This window comes from Vidua macroura, chromosome 1 (genome assembly GCF_024509145.1).
Source record: "Vidua macroura isolate BioBank_ID:100142 chromosome 1, ASM2450914v1, whole genome shotgun sequence".
NCBI classification, from domain to species: domain Eukaryota; kingdom Metazoa; phylum Chordata; class Aves; order Passeriformes; family Viduidae; genus Vidua; species Vidua macroura.
This window is the reverse complement of record NC_071571.1, coordinates 149,961,833-149,982,053: the sequence shown is the minus strand read 5'-3', so window position 1 is coordinate 149,982,053 and position 20,221 is coordinate 149,961,833. Positions and strand designations below refer to the sequence as shown.

General features: G+C 39.3%; 1 protein-coding gene across 11 annotated transcripts in view; it reads left to right on the top strand.

Moving 5' to 3' along the window:
• The window catches only part of PTK2 (protein tyrosine kinase 2), a 189,336-nt gene that overhangs the window by 120,175 nt on the left and 48,940 nt on the right, over nt 1-20,221 (top strand). For all 11 annotated transcript variants that reach the window (XM_053976570.1, XM_053976598.1, XM_053976589.1 and 8 more), the window contains 7 exons: nt 308-362; nt 4,001-4,141; nt 4,863-4,940; nt 5,984-6,091; nt 7,035-7,152; nt 13,510-13,540; nt 14,295-14,347. In XM_053976570.1, the coding sequence (XP_053832545.1) occupies nt 308-362; nt 4,001-4,141; nt 4,863-4,940; nt 5,984-6,091; nt 7,035-7,152; nt 13,510-13,540; nt 14,295-14,347 (584 nt within the window). The remainder of the gene's footprint in view (nt 1-307; nt 363-4,000; nt 4,142-4,862; nt 4,941-5,983; nt 6,092-7,034; nt 7,153-13,509; nt 13,541-14,294; nt 14,348-20,221) is intronic.

Here is a 20,221-nt window from a genome sequence, read left to right as displayed (position 1 = left end):
TGGTTAAATAATAGTAGGAATATAACAATATTTCTACAATTTAACAATGTTCTCAGTATCCTTTGGGATTTAAACTAGAAGGTGCTGCTGTGCCACATTTGATGTGGAGTGGCTCTAGTTAGAATTTTAATAGTAGTCTGTTTGTTACTCTGAGGTTTTCAAGGACCTTGTTAGGTAAATGGTTTAGTAGTCATATATGCTACTTAAAAACAAAACAATAAATGGACCCAAAGTACCACCTTGAAAAGAGAAATATGATACTGCACAATGTTTTTGATATTAATGCTATGTGTATCTTTTCTTTCAGGAAAGATGTTGGCTTGAGACGGTTTTTCCCGAAGAGTTTACTAGATTCAGTGAAGGTAATTCCAGTCCCAGTCAATCCTCTACTGCTGTAAAGTGTCAGAAATCTGAAAATTGCATTATTGTTTTCACTGTACAGTCCTAAGGGAATTGCTGTGCAGTTTTGATTTGTGAAAAAACATCCAAGCTGTCTATGGGATTGGTGGGATCTGAATCCCAGTCATGCAGCTGGCAGGACAAGGATAAAGTGATTCACAGGGTCTTGCTGAGCTGCTGTGAGAGGGGCACAGCTCTGCCTCTAAACCTTGGGGGTTAAAGTGCAAAACAAGTCCTTGAAGCCTCTTGGATCAAATAACTTTTTATTTTTTTCCCTTCCCTAAAATAAAAATGAGACTTCTGGAGAAAGAGGAAGGGAACATGAAAGAAAAAAGACTATTTTAGTGGGAACTTGATAAACTTGATGCCTTCCTTGCTCAAGACTGTATCCAACTTATTCAAGGAAGATTTCCAGTAATTTCTGCTTAGGTTAATCCTAGCTAAGACCATAAATGTTACTTGAATCTCACTCCCATTGAAGTCCATATGTTCTCAGAGTAAAAATGCAAATTTTTCTCAACGTGTATTGAAAAGGGGGATTAAGAATGGTCACCAAGTATTTTACATTTACAGCTGCCTCAATATGAATGTCTTGGTAAAATGTCTCTTACAATTCATACATGAAAGTATAAATCATAAATTGCTACTTTGGAGCTGGTTTTGGTAAGCAGTGCAGCTTTGTGGAAATAATAGAATTCAACTTGAGATTTGGAAAGAATCTGCATTGTAATTTAAATGGGTAAACACAAAAGGTCTGTCTTGACAAGGTTTTGTTTCAAAAGACTTTCGAAAATCAGAAGGTAATGAAGTCAAGTGGATTTAAGTAATCCCCTCTGCATTTTAATTTAAGCAATTATCTGAAACTGTATTTTCTGCTAACGGGAAAAAATGTGGTGAAAGGCTCCAGACATAAAAGTATGAATAACTGTCTCAAAAATAATATTATGGAGCCAGAAAACTGACTGACCAAGAAAACTGCACTTTGGAAATCCTGAAGTGGGGAGAATAGCAGAAAGAAGTAGCAAGAGTTGCCAGAAGGTGAAGCTGAGTGGGAGCCTTGTAAAGACATGAAAAAAAATGTTGGACATATGAAGAAGAAAAACAAGGGAAGGAGAAGTGTGTCTGCTTTTCAATGAAAATGAAATCCCAATTCAAAATAGTACAGGGTCAGTCCAAATCCTTAAATTGCTCTTCCTCTTGGTGAAAACCAGGGCATTTGAATGGGCAGGCAAAGGAGGGTTCCCAATAGCTGTGAAATATAAAATTAATTATTTCTCTCTATTCTCTCTGCTTTGAACAAACACAGAGGGGGAACAAAACAATGGTTCTTAGAAATACACTTAAGAGGAAGTTTTCAGTGTATTTTGCTTGAAGTTGCTATTTGCAGATATTTCTGATATATGCTTCTGTTACGGAAGAGGTGTGGTTTTGGAGGCTGTTCAGCCTGGAGAAGAGAAGGCTCTGGGGAAACCTGAGAGCTCCTTCCAGCGCCTAAAGGGGCTGGAAGAGAGCTGGGGAGGGACTTTGGACAAGGGATGGAGTGACAGGACACAGGGAATGCTTCCCACTGACAGGGGGTGGGGCTGGATGGGATATTGGTAAGAAATTGTTCCCTGTGAGGGTGGTGAGGCCCTGGCACAGGTTGTCCAGAGAAGCTGTGGCTGCCCCATCCCTGGAAGTGTCCAAGGCCAGGCTGCATGGGGTTTGGAGCAACCTGGGACAGTGGAAGATGTCCCTGCCCATGGTAGGGAGGTGGAACAAGATGGGCTTTAAAGTCCCTTCCAACCCAAACCTGCCTGTGACTCTAATGGACTTTGTATCTTTACACCTTACTTGTGATCTTAAAATTTAAAGTGACCAGTTCTTCTTGGTGGACTGAAAAGAGCCAAATAACATATGCCAATATTCCTGGCTGCAAATGTGATGCTGGAATTGGTCAGGAAAACAATCCATGGGCAGAATAAAGTATCTTTCATCAACTGAGTGTCTGAAATACTTGGGACACCTTCAGCTGGCAAATGCTTTTTTATTTTGTTGTGTCTTGCTCCTGGTATTTGCCAGTGACAAGGTAAGGCTGTGGTTTGCACTTGCCTTGAAGTTGGTTTTCTCAATAAAAATAAAGATAACAGGGAGGTCCAGTGTAGAGTGTCTGAGTCCTAACAAAGCCTGAGGCAGCTCTGGGTGCACCAGGGAAGTTTCCTGACTGCCAAAGGCTCTGCAGCCTCCTTATTGATCCACCTGAGAGTTGGTTCAGCTAAATTGACAAAAGAATTTGAAATTACACCAAAGTTACAGATTTCTTTGTTAATTTGACAGTATAGTGTGTGCTGAGGGGGCTTTTTTGCCAACCTGTGTACGCATCACTGCAAAACTGATCATTTTGTGAATATGCAGCAGCCTTGGATTACTGCTACTGGAGTAAGTCCTGCTAAACACTCCACAGAAACATTTCTGGCTATTTTGACTTCTGAACGTTCTGTAAAGGCTTTCTAAGAATGAGTGTCTGATCTGCCTGGAAGTGCTATCAACAAAAGGAAGTTGGTGTTTGTGTAGTGCCTGGGGCTGTTAACAGGCAGTGTGGGAGAATAAAAGAGTTTTACTGCTGTTAAAATGGGACATTGAGATGTGTTTGCATGGAGGAACAGTGGTAATTCCTATCTTAACCTTGACATATTGTGAAGATAAGCATGGTTTTTCTTTCTGTCATTGTTGCTAGTTGGAAGATGTATTAGAAATGGAGTTTTTAAGGCCATTCAGTCACTTTAGACAGATGTTTTTATTCACAATTCTTGATGGCTTGTTCAGATTGGGGGCATCTTAGAGATACTGCTTCTCAGGCCCTGGTTTTATTTTCATATGAGTGGCTGCCTTTAAGGGATTGTACATTATGTACAGGCAGGTAATTAATTTTTTTAAAATGTTAGTTTAGCTGTCCTTTGTGCTGCTCTAAGTGGTTATTTGTACCCTGAAAACAGATAATAAAGTGCTAGACAACATAGTTAATATAGTTTAGTTTAAATGTTTGGTCTACTTTTTACATTCAGTCTGCTATTTAAATTTCATTTTTTATATTGAAGGTTTTTTTGCTTATTATCAGACTTAAAGAATCCACTTTATTATGGGTAGTCTAAGTTATTGTGTGCAGAAATTAAGATGCAGCTACAGCTGGCTTGTTATTGGCAGGTAAGAGAGAGAATGGTGATTTAGATTTGAAAGCTCATATGAAGATATAAATTATTCTGGGTTTTTTTTTTTTTTTTTTTTTTTTTTTTGTATTGGGACACAGTTCAGAAGTTGAGAGAAATGAGGAACTTACAACAAATATTCCTGGAAGGGTTAACACGTGGTCTTCTATTATAACTTATTCAAAATGTTATTAGTTAGATATCCTCTCTGTGATATAGCAGAAATAATGTTGATCCTAAGCAGAAGTTAAAAGGCAGAACTGCTGCTTACATTTTGAAGCTTTTTTTATTCCTTGAGAATTGTCTCCATTTCGTTGATAAAGACACTGTTAGTACTACTAAGTGACCAAAAATCTTAAAATATCCCTCAGCTGGTAGATTTAAAATAATTGTTCTCCAAATGTTTTAATACACAGGCCAAAACACTACGGAAATTAATCCAACAAACATTTCGACAATTTGCCAACCTCAACAGAGAAGAAAGTATTTTGAAGTTCTTTGAGATCCTCTCTCCAGTGTACAGATTTGACAAGGAATGCTTCAAGTGTGCTCTTGGTGTAAGTAGAGCAATGTGACAGTCACTAGAATACATTCTGGAGTTTTAAGTCCAGTTGCTTTTGCTTGGTTCCGCAATAATGTTTTGCTAATGTCCTTTTTTTCATGTAGAGACAATTGGATTTCATTAGCAACAAATGGCATTTACTGATTTTATTTAGAACTTTCTCCATTGACTGTTTAAAAAAAAAACATCATTCATTACTTGGGTAAGAATTGTATGTAAAATAAAATATTTTTATAGGTGCTTTGTTTGTGAAAGTCAAGCAATTTTTCAGCTATTTCCACAAGGAAATGAAACTTCTCAACTTCTCTTGGTAAATTTTCACCTATACTGTTAATCTCTACCTATTTCAAGCAAATTTTGAAGAAGGGCCCCAAGTTTGGAAGGTTGTGAAAATGGAGACTCCAGCAGAAATTAGAACTTGAATATCAATGTTCATGAGAAGAGGAAATATAGGAAACCCATAGTTCTCATGTAGAGCTAAGATAAAATACATGGAAATGCAGTTTAAGTAGCAGAGATCCCCAGGAAACCAGTCATGAGGGCTGTTGCCACTTACAGAATTACTTGATTCGAATATAATTTTGTTTGAAGAGTTGAAAAGCTTCTAGATATTAATTACTGAAATCTGTAATTACCACATTGGATTATAGTATTCCATAGTAAGGTCTTGTCTTATTACTGAAATTCTGCCCTGTCTTTCTCCTTTGACTCCCAAGTCAAGCTGGATTATTTCAGTGGAACTGGCAATTGGCCCAGAAGAAGGAATCAGTTACCTGACAGACAAGGGTGCAAATGTAAGTCTGCTTCTGTTTTGTGGGCTTTTTTCTCAGTCACTCTGTTAACAGCCATGACCTATTGTGAACTGGATGTCACAGGAAGGGGAGTGACCAGTCTGATCTCTGGGTTAAACACAGCAGAGCTGGGAGCTCTCAGCATGTACAGCTCTTAGTCAGATATTCATTTGTGATTTGGGATCAGAGGAAAGGCCCTGGTGTGTTAGGTACAGAGGCTGTGTCAGCTTTAGCACTGCATTTGTTGGCTTTCCTACCAGTGAAGTGCTCACTTGCAGAATTTGAAGCATTGGTGGGGACTTTTTACCAATGAAACGTGAATTATTCTGAGTTGTTCTCTTTCTTAGGAATGTGTAAATGCAGAGCTTGTTTAACCAGTTGGTGAGCACATCTGTGCAGGCACTGCTTATTTACTGTCTTCATATCCTTCACAGCCTTTTCCTTACTTGATTCCATCTGTATTTCAGCTGGATTTTTCCTTACTTGATTCCATACCTGATTCCAGCTGTATTTCAGTACTTCCTGTGCACCCCCATGGTGCAAAGGAGCTCTGTCCAGACAGATCCTTCAGCAAAATGTTTGGGAACTTTACAATCACAACTTAAGCTGAGCCCATGTCCAGTTTTCTACTGAAATGAATTCAAAAGCAGTGAAAATATGGGGAAATCAGGAACACAGAGCTAAGAACAAACCTTTTCCAGCAGTCTGAAGGGATGTTGGGAATGTGTCAGTGCAGGTTCCATGTGGTTTTAGCCTGTTGAGTTCCCTCTGTTGACACCCAAGAGGTTGTTCCCGCTTCAGTGCGTGCCTGGCGCTGCTCAACAGTGACCTCTGTGGGCACAGCGGAGCTGGGTTCCTTTTCCAGCCACTCCGGATGTTTGTGTGTGTTCTGTGTGAAACTCTAGAAAGAAACAGAGGACAGATTTCTGCACGTGTAGTTTGGGGATCAAAGTCTCCCTGTGCTTTTGCGACACCAGGGATCAAGACAGGCTATTTTGCTGAAATTTTGAATTTTTTTCTCATTTTTTGGTGTTGTCTTTCTGTAGCCAACCCATCTGGCAGATTTCAATCAAGTGCAAACCATTCAGTATTCAAACAGTGAAGATAAGGACAGAAAAGGGATGTTGCAACTCAAGATAGCAGGTGCCCCTGAGGTATGTTATTGATATTGTATGTGGTGATAAACTTGCTACTTTGTTTTTCCTTTCAAGGGGTGGGGTGTAACATACTCCTAATATGGATATTCTCTATTTTGGACTTTTGTTCTGGGTTTGGTTTTAAAATAGATTTAAAGTTCATTACATGTTTTATGTTTTGCATCTGGTGCTTGTAGACTTTGATATTCATAGAAGAAGCTTAATGTAAAAACAGTAGCTCTTAAATGCAATTTAATAGCAGCCTGTGCATATGTACTGCATCCTAGAGAGGAAACAGAGCAATTCTACTTTTATGTAAGGAGGGAATATGAAACAAGGAAAATTTGTTCCCTTGTATTACATGGAAGCAGGGCTGGAAGTGAAATCAAATCTTTTCCTTGGTCCGGTGCACCAAAAACAGTGGAAGAGCAGGATTGAGGGAGGGTGGCAGATCTGTGCAGAGAATGAGGAATGTTGGTGGCATTGAAATTAATAGGTTGCCTGTATGTCTCTCATCTCTTTTTACACTGTACATATTTTATTTTTTTTAATCTTTCTTGAAATTGGAAAGGGCTGTTTTTAGGCAAAGAACAAATTGCTGCAGAGGGTGGGAAAAAAGATACCACCTGTGTGAGCTTTAAGAAATGAGCAACTTCTTCAGAATTGTCTTAATTATAACCCTGAAAGTCATAACAAGAGTATTCAACAGTGGTTTACACTTCATAAGCCCAAATTAACACTACATTAGGTGGAGGGTTTTACCAGCTGTACTTTCTGAACCTCCTGTTTGAAATTTGCTGCACAAAAGTTAAAGCAAGAATCTCCCTGCTCACCCACAATCTCCTGTTTACGCTTTGCAGGCGTGTGTAAAGTTCTGATGCAATGACACAGCTGTTCCACTCAGTGTTTGCAACTGCAATAATTCCTCTTTGTTGGTGCCTTGTTTTTTTCCCTTCTGTAGCCTCTGACAGTGACAGCACCATCCTTAACCATTGCAGAGAACATGGCAGACCTGATCGACGGCTACTGCCGGCTGGTGAACGGGGCCACGCAGTCCTTCATCATCAGGCCTCAGAAAGGTAAGGACACCTCCATCCTCAGAGCTGCTCACAGGTCATTCTGCATTTGAATACAAGACAGGAGGTAGCAGAAAAACCCTCACTTTGAGGCTCTTTTCTTTCAGGGAGGAGCAATGAGAAACGCTGATAGTAAATTGTCACTGCATCAAAAATTGCTTAGTGGCTGAGAATTTAGACTGATGTCAGCAATCACTGTTTCACACTGATTCCAAACTTAACTGGCAGAACTGAATTGTAATTATTAAAGGCACTCCTAAAACTCATGTTACCTTATAACATGATTCCCAATATACAAGTGGAAATTCAGTGAGGTTGGTTAGGGTGCATTTGGATAAAGTTCTGACTGGTAGCAATTTTTTAGTTTCTGACTTTTTCCTAGATACTCAAATATCTCCATTTAAAAAATAAAAACCTTGAGAGGTCTCATGAGTTTCTCTCATAAAATAGAACTAAAGCAGAGATACATTTTATTGTGGCTATCAGTTGTTTTTGTATCCTCTCGCAAGCTGCAAGCAGTGAGACGAGGTTGCAGGTACCCCTCGCTTTAGAGAGAATTTGATTAAATTTCATTAGAATTTTTTCCAGTTTTACACAGATTTAGTTGTTGAAAAACATACAGGCAAAGCTGCTTAAGAATGAAATTTTCTTCTTTCATGTTGTTCTCATCTTTACCCATGGAAATTCATCCAACTTTCTTGCTTTCTAAAAGAATAAATTATTTTCTTCTTCCGTGTTTGTAGTACAGGAAACTACACAAGCTATCCCAGCATCTGTCCAATGTGAAACTGAGTCTCTTTTAGCCGTGTTCTTGCTTTTTTCTGCCACAGGTTTTCCCTGGGGTGATGTTGTTAACATAATTCAGGTCCTTTCCAGGTCCATCTATAACATCCTCCCTGTGAATAGCTCAAAAAATCCCCAGACTTAAACTTGGGCATTTACTAATAAAGAGATGTGATCTTACGGTCTTAGATGCACATGGTAATTTTTCAAATTATTCTTAAATTTGCATGTTTTTTGTTATTTCTGACCCTTAGAGTGTGTGAGTGACCTTTAGCTCCAACACAAGCAGTTTTCTTAGAACCTGTGTGAGTTGTGCAGCCTTATCTCCACACAAATCAAAATCTTCCCTCAACACAAACTCAGCTCTGATGCACAGCTTGGAGATGATGAACCATTGGTCTCAAAATCAGACACTAAAGGGATAAGCTACCATCAGAGATAACAATAGTTTATTGTTCTAAAAATAAAATAGGCATCACGATCCAGGATTTCCATGTCATCAGACTAGTGTGTGCCCATGAGTGGAGGTCTTTTGTGCCTCTTCTTTTCTGAGAAATCATGGTTTGGGGTCTGCTAGAAGCCTTAATATTCACTCCTAAAACTTTCCTCCTAATGCCAGGAGGAAATGCCAGGATTGGCTGTTTTCCAGCCTGAACTGTGTAGCCACAGTTGATACTTTAAAATTTTTCATGTCTATGAAACATGACCTCTTCCCTGAATTAATGGATGGCTCTAACTCTGTCTTTGCTTTCCCTTTAGGGATATGTGTGGACTTTGTCCAGTCCTTGCCACTTCCACACTGCTGGTGGTGCCCATCAAAACTGATCTGTTCTATTTGCAATTTTTCTTTCTAATTGCTGTCTTGCTCCTACGTGACTTTCTTAGCAGCAGCTGCTGCATCTCCTAGGCTGACTGAGCTCTCTGAGGGGCAATATCTCTGATTTTTCTGTGCCCTGCACTGAGGTTTCTGGTAGATGTGAATGCAGGATAAATCAATGCTTCTAATGCAATGTTTATTTGTGTGCTATTCTTATAACACAGAATTTTAACATGGAGCAAATGAACAGTGATTGAACAGGAACATCATGTAGCACTTTGGGAACACTCCTCTTTATGCACACATGGAGAAAACCCCTCTAGTTAAAATAAATTCTGGGTTTCTTTTGTCTGAGATTTCTTTTTTTTGAAATTCATAGCAATGCCCAACATATTCATTAAACATTTCATAGGAGAGCTGTCTCCATCATGATCTGCATTCCCAGATCCCACAGTGAGCTTTGATTGTGTAAGACACATCAGAAACAAATCATGGAGCAACTCTTGATCCCACAGATGTGTTTTATCCCCCTTTTGAGCTTTTCCATCCCCTCTTTGTTGTAAATTTACATTTATTGCAAGTGTCCTCATAAATTGTCCTTCTTGATTACTAATAGAGCCTGGTTTTGTGATATTTGTCATGCTGTCCATTAATGATCCAGTTCTTCTTAATTTGGGGAGAGCACTTGGTAATGTTTAAGACCTGGACAGTATTTGGCATTTTTCCATTCTGTTTTATTTTTCATAAATATTTTGATCAACAGGTCCCTTTAGACCCATGGGGAAAGGTTACACTTAATATTTTTATTTCCATTATCACACTTACCCCTTACAGGCCAAAAGCACAAATGAAAAAATTAATACAAAGTTAAACTGATTATCAGCTTTTAGGTTGTGGGGTGTTTATCACTCTCTACAACCACTTGAGAGAAAGTTGTAGCTAAATGAGGGTTGGTCTCTTCTCCCAGGTAACAAATTACAGGACATGAGCAAACAGTCCCAAGTTGCTCCAGAGGAGGTTTAAATTGGATGTTTGGAAAATTTGTTCCCGAAAAGGGTGGTTAGGCATTGGAACAAGCTGCCCAGAGAAGTATTAAAAAATACTAAATCTTAATAGTTGGTGAAGTTCTCCACTTTAAGTGCTTTTTGTTTTCACCCAGATTTACCCTGGGCATGATTTTCATTTTAATGGATTGGTAACATGTGTTCCCATTTTTAGGATACTGTTACCTCTTGTAGTTTGGCCTCTCACTGATTTTGCTTTCACAATAATTTCAGCCAGGTGAGGACAATTTACATTCCTCCAGGCTCCCCCAGCCTGGCTGGGAGCACTGCAGCTGCTGGGTTCTGCTGTGTCCAGCATGGAGCTCTGCTCAGAGTGGAAACACCTGGGCAATGCAGTGGAAACCCCAGTACAGCCATGCATATCCCATTTCTTTAAAAGAATATAGAATTGGGCAAAAATGTTGTGGGTTTCAACTTGTGAAAAACAACATATGCCTTAACTGGGATGCTGTTAGTTAGAAATTTTGACTTCAGACCTGCAGGGGTACTGATGAATATTTGGTATTTTATTTGGGATATAAACTGTAAAAGGATGAGCACCAGCTTGGGCACCAGTGCCTGAAGTGAGCAGTTTGTATCCAGAGCACGTAGGCGTCTGCAGGATCAGGAGTTCCATGCTGATTATTTTTTTTCTTTAATTATATCCAGTGATAGAGGAGGCATAGAACCATGGAAGAATACCTTTAAATATCATCTGTTCCAACCCCCTAGTACTACAACCCCTGTGCACCTCTGGTGCTGCTTAATAGTGTATGAGGTTTTTTTGTTGACTGGATACCTTTGTGTGTTTTTTTTGTTTTTTTTTTTTTTTTCTTAAACAACTACTTTGTTTTCCAGCTTCCCCAGTCCATTTATAGCCCTGCACTTGACACATGTCTCCAGGACATAAGTGGGGTGTGTTGTCCCTGTAGCCAGGCCCTGCAGGCACCAGGCTGTGGCTTCCAGGCAGTTCTGGCTGCTCCTTCCTTCTTCCCAGGGCTGAGCCTGCCTTGTCCACTTCTCCCAGCTCCATCAGCAGAGGACAAGGGTCCAGATCTCTTGCTCTGATGCAAATGAGCACAAAGCCAGTTATGTCCTGCAGAATTCAGCAGAGGACAGTGAAAAGGGGGATGATCAGATGGAACAGTTTTGGGTATGGTGGACCCATGTGTGCTGCTTGATTTCCCAGTGGATCTGGAAGCAAATACTCATTCACTTGGGTCAGTCTCTGCTTTTCTCTGTCTATCCCAATCTTTTCCTCACAGCTTTCAAGACTGCTTCAATTCTTCTCACCTTTCCTTCACTTTCCCTTCAATTCTTTCACCTTTCCTTCACTTCTTTTCTTGTTTTTTGATCTCATTGACTACATCATCCTACTATTCACAGTGTAAGACAGCTTCTATTCACATTCTCCTTATCTCACAAAGGGCTGAGAAAGGATTTGCTATTACAATGGAATCAAGATTTTGTTTTGTTATGATTTATTACATTTTATTATGACCCTTGCTTTGCACTCTGCACTGATAGGAAACTGTAGAAAGTGGAATGGAGCCCTGTGGGAACAGAATGAGATTCTCTTCTTTAAGGGAATTTAATACCACGGTGAAAAGTCAGATTCTCTCTTTTATCTCCTTTAGATCTCTTTGATAGGTAGTATTTGACTTCAGCACATACTAGCAGTCGCCACCTGTGGTATTTCTCACTTTCTTAGGAGGTTGGAGGAGGGAAAAAGTCAGATTTGATCTGAGCTCAGTACCTGGAACATATGAAGCATTGTGGCCCTGCAAGTGTTATGAAATCATTCCTATCAAGTCTAATGAAATCATTCACTGATCTTTCTGAAGTCCCCAAATATGATACTCTACCAAACAAAGCCCTAGGTGAAATTAAAATTCCATCTTCAGAATGCAGTTTGAATAGGATGCAGTTAACATGCAATGGAGCTACATATTAAAGAGCAAGGAGAATTATTTTGAGTAGCTGCTTATTGACTGTGCATCCATTACCTGGATTTAAAAATACACAATTATAAGGTTAACTGTGCAATTTAGTGAAGTTCTTTTAAAGCAGAGGAAAGACTCTATGTTCCACCAGTAACATGTGTGATTAATCAGCACCATGTAAGCCTTAGATCCATTGCCAAGTCTAAGAGCAGCATTGGAACAACCAGCAGTAGGAGCATAAATTGGGGTAAACCAGAACCCAGGATGATTTCACAACTAATGCTGACAGCTGAAGGTGTCATGTAAACATTCAGGTTCTTTTGAGTGTTCTTTACAGCCCACAGCAGTGGGCAGGACTGCTGTGCCTGTTCCTTCAAGCTTGATGTCTTTTGCCCAGTTTCATACAGGTTGAACCTCTTGTGCCCATTATATTCTCTTTTTTGGGTACCTGTCCCCCAGTCTTTTACTGCCAGGCTGCACCTCCACACCATTGGTCTCATATTTGTTACTCCACACTATCTCTGAGGATCTATGCCTTTTGGTTCCTTCCCAAAAGGCATAATTTACCCTAACATATCACTGTACCGTTATCTCCCACCTGCTTATATAAACTTACTGGGCTTGCTCTGCCCCCCAGTTCCAGGTGCTTGCTCTTACCACCTTGCTGAGCTGCTCCAGGGCTTTAAAATTGCAGCTTCTGGTTTCCCTTCTTTTCTGCAACTTCTTTTTCAACACCCTCCATCAGACACCTCAAAACAGACTGATGTTGCTGAGCCAAATGATGCTTTTCTACCTGTTGACAGCAGAAAAAATGAACCAAAATAGTGTATTTTGCCATGTTGAGTGTGGGTTTGGGTACCAGGCATTTCACCAGTCCCTTTATACACAAAGGTGAGACTGTTGTTTACACCTGTAATTCCTGGAAATTTTAACATGGGAGAAAAACAAATGAGAATTTACATTCTTTTGTTAAACACTGCACATCACCATTTTCTGCAGGTGTGGGCATTCTCTCAGTTCTCTCAGGTCACTTTTTCAGAGCTGCACTGATTTAGAGCGTGAAACACTTTATTACCCATCTTCTCTCCTCCCCTGCATACTCCAATCTACTGAAAAGATGTTTTGCTAAAGGATTAGTAACTTCCCCACAGGACTGCCAAGGGTTTAATAAAATCCAATAGGAAAAAAACCCCTTGAGTATGTACATCCAAGCTCTCACACACATTTCCATTTTCAAAGAAAGACTGGCAAGGATTTGAATATAGTGTACAAAAAGCTGACTTACTCTCTGGCACAAGACATTATTATTGTACAGTCTCAAGCCAGTGTGAAATCAATATGATAATATGTGCTTTAATGATTTATTTCAGTTGTCTTACTTGGAAATCCAAGTTGGATTCAGTTGTTTTATTTATATATTAGAACTTAGGACATCTTGGAGATAAAAGAAAAGCATTTCTTACCAGAGAGATGAGATAGTGTCACACCTTCTGCAAGTGATTTATTGGAGTTATTTGTTAAGAATAAAAACCAGCTTTTATATTCTGTGTACGTTGTTTCCTCAGATGAGAGTTTGCCTAAAGGTCTGTATGAGTGGGTAGAAGGAGTTGTTGATAGTGCTGCTCTTTATGTATGTATAGAACATTCTTTGAGTTTTCAGTTTCCCTGAGAGATTGTGATGATTATTGTTTCAGGCATATATATATTTCACTTTGAGATAGGTTATTGGAAAATGTGCAAAAGCTTTAATCCTGTTTTCTTCTTGTTTACACAGAAGGTGAAAGAGCTTTACCATCCATACCAAAGTAAGTTTTGTGCTTTCTTTTCTCATAAATTAAAAAAAAATGTTTTGAAAAATAGTGATGCTTTCAGAACTTCTTTATAACAATAATTTTTATTGTTGCTTTTGGATTCCAGGACAAATAGCAGGTAGGGCATAAAAAGCTCACAGTAGTATTAAACTACAAAGATACCAGAAAGAAAATCAGAGAACAAAAGTGCATAATGCATCCATCATATTTGACAATAACAAAAACAGGATGTTTTGGAAAAGACTTGACTGAGGTTCAGGCTGTTTCTTTTGAATCCGTCAGTAAATTTAATTATAGGAGTGATGCTAAACAGTTTGCACTGTTTATTTATAAATAACTACATTTAAATGCGATTGGTTTTCTATGTTTGACATGTAAATTAATTCAAAATAGTACAGCATAAGTCTTTTTACAGACAGAGACTCAATTCATACTCCATTTCTCACAGATCACACAGAAAGTATAAGCACAGTCAGGTTACACACATCTTACAAGTGTGCACAGTTTAGGTTTTGTGGTTTCCTCTAAATTCACCAGGTTTCTGTGACTCATTGTGCTGATTAAAAGCCACTCTCACTCCCCCAGACAGGATGAAGTGGTAGATTCCTCTCTGACTTCTCCCCCCTGCTCATCCTGTGGCCGGGGAGGTGGCTCAGCCCTGCTAATGACAGTAGGTGCCTGTTGGGATGAATTCCCAGTGTCTGTGAAGAATGTCCAGCATTCAGCACTTCCAACTTCTGTTTTCCAGGCTGGCCAACAATGAGAAGCAAGGAGTGAGGTCTCACACAGTCTCTGTGTCAGGTAAGGTGCATCCAAAGCCAGGAGCTGAGTTTATTTCTGGAGCTGGCAGAGGTGCAGGCAGCTTTTCCACTCACTGCTGCTCCAGGGCTGCTGACTGCCCCGAACTGGAGCTGTGCTGCCTTCGTAGAGAAGTTGCTAAAGAGAAACTTTTATGCAACAGCCACATCTGTGCAGTTACTTCAAAGCCAGAATTTCCACTTAACTTTGTGATGAAGTAGAATGTCGTTGGCTAGAACTGAAATTACCTGAGTATGTGCTAATTGTGAGGGAGCAGCTTTGAAAAGGGAAAATAGGCAATTAAATATTAATCATTGCTTTACAGGAAGGAGAAACTTAATAGCTGTTTTTCTATAGCTGTTTAGATAAAAGCATTTAATTTTTGCCATTGAAAATGACAAGTTAATTGAAGGATGGGTATGTGAGGTAATATATGTTGTTTCTGTTCTTTATAGGCTTCTAAGAATTCTCTAAGTTAACATGGAGTTTTTATGCTTGAGAGAGAATATGTTCCTGTTACAGAATCTTAAATAATTTTGAAGCATTGTTTCTTAAGAGTGTCTTAGTAGAAAATGTATTTCTAAATCAGTATACATAATATTTATTAAGGGAATTTTAATGCAAAAATATATTTATATTATGATCTGTTTCAATAGGTTTCTGGTATTCACAAACTTGAAGAACCAATACTGTGACTCAGTGGATTTCCCTCCCCTTAGAGGGAGGCTTCAGCCCTACTTTAACATTTATGTGAGCTTTTAGTGGCAAATACTCAAAACCCCAACATATTTCATACAGTAAGGAGGAAATATATGTAGACATTTAATTCATTTCCTACTTCTCAGATTCCTTTCCCCACCCTTACCCACTTCTAAAAGATACTTGAGATTCACTGCTTGGCACAGGAAACCCAAATAGACACTGCAAGAAAACAGGTGAGAGGATCTGAGTTAAAATGAGGATAAAGCTGCAGTGGGGTAATAGAGCTTCACCAGTTACTGTGGCCTCTCCGAGTCAAAGAGCAGAGTCAAATAGTTCTTCTTCCTTCAGTGCCTGGCAAGCAAGCATGCTAGATCAGATAGATAAGCATGAAGCATGGTCAGCATGTTTTCTTTTGATTCTTACCTGTATGGCTTATTTTAGCTGTTAAAAAAGTTGAAATTTCTGAAGTGATTAGCTCTGTGCTTTTTTAATTATTTCACTCACCCTCAAAAAGGCTAATCTTCAGAACAAAAAAGGCTGTCTGCAGCCTCAAATTTTCACTCCTTAAGTTTTTCTGAGCATGCCAATAATACTTTTAATAATAAAACCAATAATAAATGCTGACTTCATGATCTTTTCTTGCTGTCAGTCTGACTCTGCAAATTTGGGTATCTTCTGCTGAAGTTCTTAGGTGATTCAGAGCACAAACGCTTCTTTTTTAAAGTAGCATTTTGAAATTAGTGTAGGAAGTGAATTGTACTACCCCCAGCTCTGGAATTGAGGGCATCACATAAAGGTTGATGAGAGGGGAAATGAGAGCAGTTCTGGAGGTGAGCTGGTTGTTCAGGTGAATGTCAGGGACACTGCAAAGCTGTCTCCTGTGAGCAGTGCAGTAAAATTAAACCAGCAAATATCATCCTCATTCTTGCCATTACCAAAAAAACTAATTAGGTATTATTTTTGTGTTGTAGGAATGTTTTATATCTTTCCACAATAAAATTATTGTGCTTGATGTTTGTTTTTATACCATGTTACAAACCATTAGAAATGCTGACATAATGCTAGAATGGTTTAAGCCATTGCATTTAATATTCAGTCTCAAGGGTTGTTCTTCTTGTAACATTATGACATATAAATACTTTTTTGTTGTTGTTGTTTTTCCCCCAAAGTTAGTTGAAATGCACTGAGTATGTCATCATATTAAATTTAAACCAGAGGCAGATTGCTGAGGTGAACCCACATGACAGGGGTTGTTCTCAGGAGCTGCTTTCTGTAAGAATCTCTTGAATCCCCCAAGGAATCGATTTGCTGTAAATGAAGTGATACTTGATGTGGATGTGGAGAAGTGTCACTGCTGTTGTCAGATGGAACTCATCCATCCCTGGGACAAGGGAGGCACCAGCTGTACACGATGCTCAGCCCAGCCCAGTCCCAGCTCAGCAGGGCCTGACAGCAGCCAGGGCAGAGCCAGCTGTGGGGGTGCTGCTGTGGGTGCAGAACAGGAACTTTTCTCTGCTGACATTGCAGTGCCTCAGAGCCAGAGGTTTCAGATAAGATGAGCTTTTGTAGCTCAGTGACATCTGCAGCTGCTCCATACCTTTGATGGCTTGAATTGTAAATTAACTCTGCTGTTTGATTTCACTGACACTGCTCCCCTTTGTTTAGACCTCTCCCAATACTAAAGATAAATAGCAAAAATCTAAAACAGAGATTCAGCAAAAAATTTAAGAAGTCTGATACAATTATATTATTAACACACTTAGTTTGAAAGGGGAGTTTCACGGTGAATTCCCCACCAAAATTGGGATAAACCAGCAATATGCAAACACAGTGTGAAACATGATTTGGTGGTTTGAAAGTTCAGGTATTTGTCTGAAGCTTTTCAGGTTTAAAGAGAAACCTGTTAAAGAAAGACACCTTGTCTTTTTTAAGTACTTGCAAACATGGAATATTTCTGGTCTAGTGAAGTGAAAACTTGGTCTTTTCCAAGTGCTCCAATATTCCAAAGCACACAAAGATAGAAAGTTTGTAAATCCTCTTGATTTTTTTTCTTCCTCTAAATAAAGGTCTTTTCAAGCTAGTGACGGATGAAGTTGGTTTTAGGAATCCAAAGCAGCAAATTGCTGGATCTGTGTGTCTGTGAACCAGGTTTCACCACACACCTCTTGCCTCTTGCTGCTTCTCTTTCTTCTATTGTTGTCTACCTTGATTCCACAAATTCTCTGTTCCTTGCAGTGGACACTGTCTTTGTGTGTAACTAAGATGCCTGCCAGATTGCCCTCCTTTTAAAAAGTATAGTGATTTTATGCCTCAACACATTTGTATATGTGCAAGATTATAAATTACTAAATTTAAGCTAAACCAAATAAATAAATAAGCTAAATAATAAGTAAATAAGCTAAACCAAATTAGTTGGATTTTAGATTTCTTTGGTAGTCATCTGAAGTTTCGGCTGAAATTGCTGTGATTCACCAGAAGCATTGAGTGTTTTAGCTAACAGGGAATTGCAGCTTCTACCTCCTTCTCATTCTGCATCTGCATTAAAAAAAGAGTTCTTTGTACTTAGCCAAGGGTGTACACTCAGGAAATGGTAAGGCTAAACTATTTGCTCTGTGCAAATAGTATATCAAATGTGTAAGAAGCAGCACACCAGTTAACTCTAATTTTATTGACTATATTTCCACTGTTTGGCTTGGAGACACCTTATTAAAATGCTCTGCTCTAGTCTAAAGGAACTTACTTTGGCCAGCAGTTTGTTTTTAAATAGCAAACATTAGCCTTGGTAAGGTGATCTTGTATTTCCAGATACACATATTTCCAAAAATAATAACTTATCTGGTCCATTCTGTATTACAAAAAGTTTTTCATAAAATGAAGTCAGTACAGCAGTAGCTGCTTGCTCCCTTTTTACATAAATTCCTCCTGACACAGTGTTCTTTGGTTTCTTCTGCCCCTTCCTTGCTTATGTAAATATGACTAGGAAGAATAAATATGCTTTTGCATCGCTTGGCTAATCACTGTGCCTCCTTTGCCCTGGAGAATTCATGAATTTTTTTAATTCTAGCTCAAATGCTGCTTTCCATGCAGTGCCACATAATATGACATTTCAGGCTCGTGTGTTTCAGTGAGCACTGGACAGGCAGAGGATTGAACAAGTCTTGGCAAGTTCTTGGCAGTGCTGGGTTAATGGTTGGATTAGATGATCTTAAGGGTCTTTTTCAACCTAAAGGCTCCTGTGATTCCAAGCAGTTCCTCCTGGCATTTGGATATTCAGGTACTGTTGTAAAATGATGTTTTTGTGGGGAGGGAGCTGTGAGTGGGAAGATGACAGGAAGGGAGAGATGAGCTGCAGTAGCCAGCACAAGGGATGTGTCTGAAGAGGATTTTAGGATGTCCCACAGGGTTGGTCTTGCTTAAAGCAGGTGCTGGTTTTGCAGCTTTAGTATGAGCTTATTTGGTGAAGCCAATTAAAAGTTCTCTGAAAATATAGTCCCTGTTTCAGCTGATAGAGCAAAGTGTTGAAGGCACCTGAGTAGCAAACCCCAGGACACAAACCTTTAAGAGGGAAATAAGTATATTAAAGAGAAAGTGGTTTACTATCCTGTTCCCCAGCTGGTGCAGCTGCTGTCAGCAACACAAGCAGCATTTTAAACTCAAAGGGATGCAGCTCTAAGTGCATCATGAAATGATGGCAGGAGTTTCTAATAATTCTGGTTGTGCCATTGCCTCTCTATCCCATGGTTTAGATATATTCAGTAACATGCTCCACGGGGGATTTGATCTCTTGGAGCAAATATCTATATAGGAGCTGAAAGATTTTAGGATCCTGAAAGGGGCTTCTCAGTAACTTTCCAGGTTCTGCTTCAAAAACACACATTTATAACATAACATTGTTAGACTTTAATCACTGTGATTAACTCCTGATCCTGGCAGTGAAATGGGAGTTCTTCTCGAAGGTGCTGCTTAGGAGCAGATCCTGTTTGAGGGAGCTGCCAGTTTAGTCATGGCATTCAGCTGAAATTTCAGTTTGAATGGAAAAGATCCTGTTTTGAAGGAGGTAAGCCTGATTTAAGTGAGATTTTATCATGAAGGAAAAAAAAAACTCTGTGGTATAGTTTGTGAGTAAAAGAGACTTTCAAGAGGTTTCCTATAGAGTAGAAGCCAAATGTGAAAACACAACAAACAGGAGAGGGGGGAAAAAAACCCCTGATGTCAGTGTTACACCACTTCAGAATGCTCTAAATGAAGGAGATGTTGGCTTGTGAAAGAACCTGTGTGCTCTGGGTTGAGGCTGATCACCAGCAAAGCTGTGAGCAGGATGTAAAAACAAATTCAATTTTATTGAATCATTTCTGCTTGCAGAGCACAGTGCAGGCTCTGTGTCATGATTCCTGTGTTCCACATGAAGGTCTGCCCTGTGCCCAGGTCTGAAAGAGTTTCTTGTGCAGGACTTGTATTTCTTAGCTCCTTTAGAATTAGTTGGTGGGGAAAAAGGTGGCCTTTGCTTGAGGTTAAAAAATTATTGGCAGTTTTTTAATGTGCATTTTGTCAAGACACTCCAAAAAGACAAAGCTGAGAAGTGTAAGTAAATTTTTCGATGAAAAATTGTATCTTGAGCACTTAGGACTGTGTCACAGCTCAGCTTTGTTGTACTTCACAGCTCACTTCTGAAAAGAAAGACTAAGAGTCTGGCCACAAATGACATAGTTATAAATTTAAATTAAGCAATTATTAAGTAATTTGAGGAATATAAAGACTTTGGTAGAGCTGTAGCTCTGCCATATGGTCACAGCACTGGGAGACATTCAAGCTTAAAGTTTACTGCAGATTAATTTTATAAACCTTGAGCAAGTCATTAATCTCCAGGTTCATGGAGGAGGGAGTTGCTTCTTAACTCACCCAGCTTTTTCACTGATTAGTAAGATAATACAGTTGAAAATACCCTTAATGCTAATAAATTGCAGTGTTTCAGATTCCCATCACAGTTGAATATCTGTTATTCTTTTCCTATTTTAGCCTGACTGACTAAAAGGCTTCTTTTCATGCATAAAAAGACCAGAATGAATTGTGGTGACAGTCGAAAGAGATTTCTTCCATATTAGTGTCCAGGAAGTTCCTGCATTGATTCCATCAGCCTGTGGTGCTGGTTAAGGAGTTTTTACTCCCCTGTGCTCC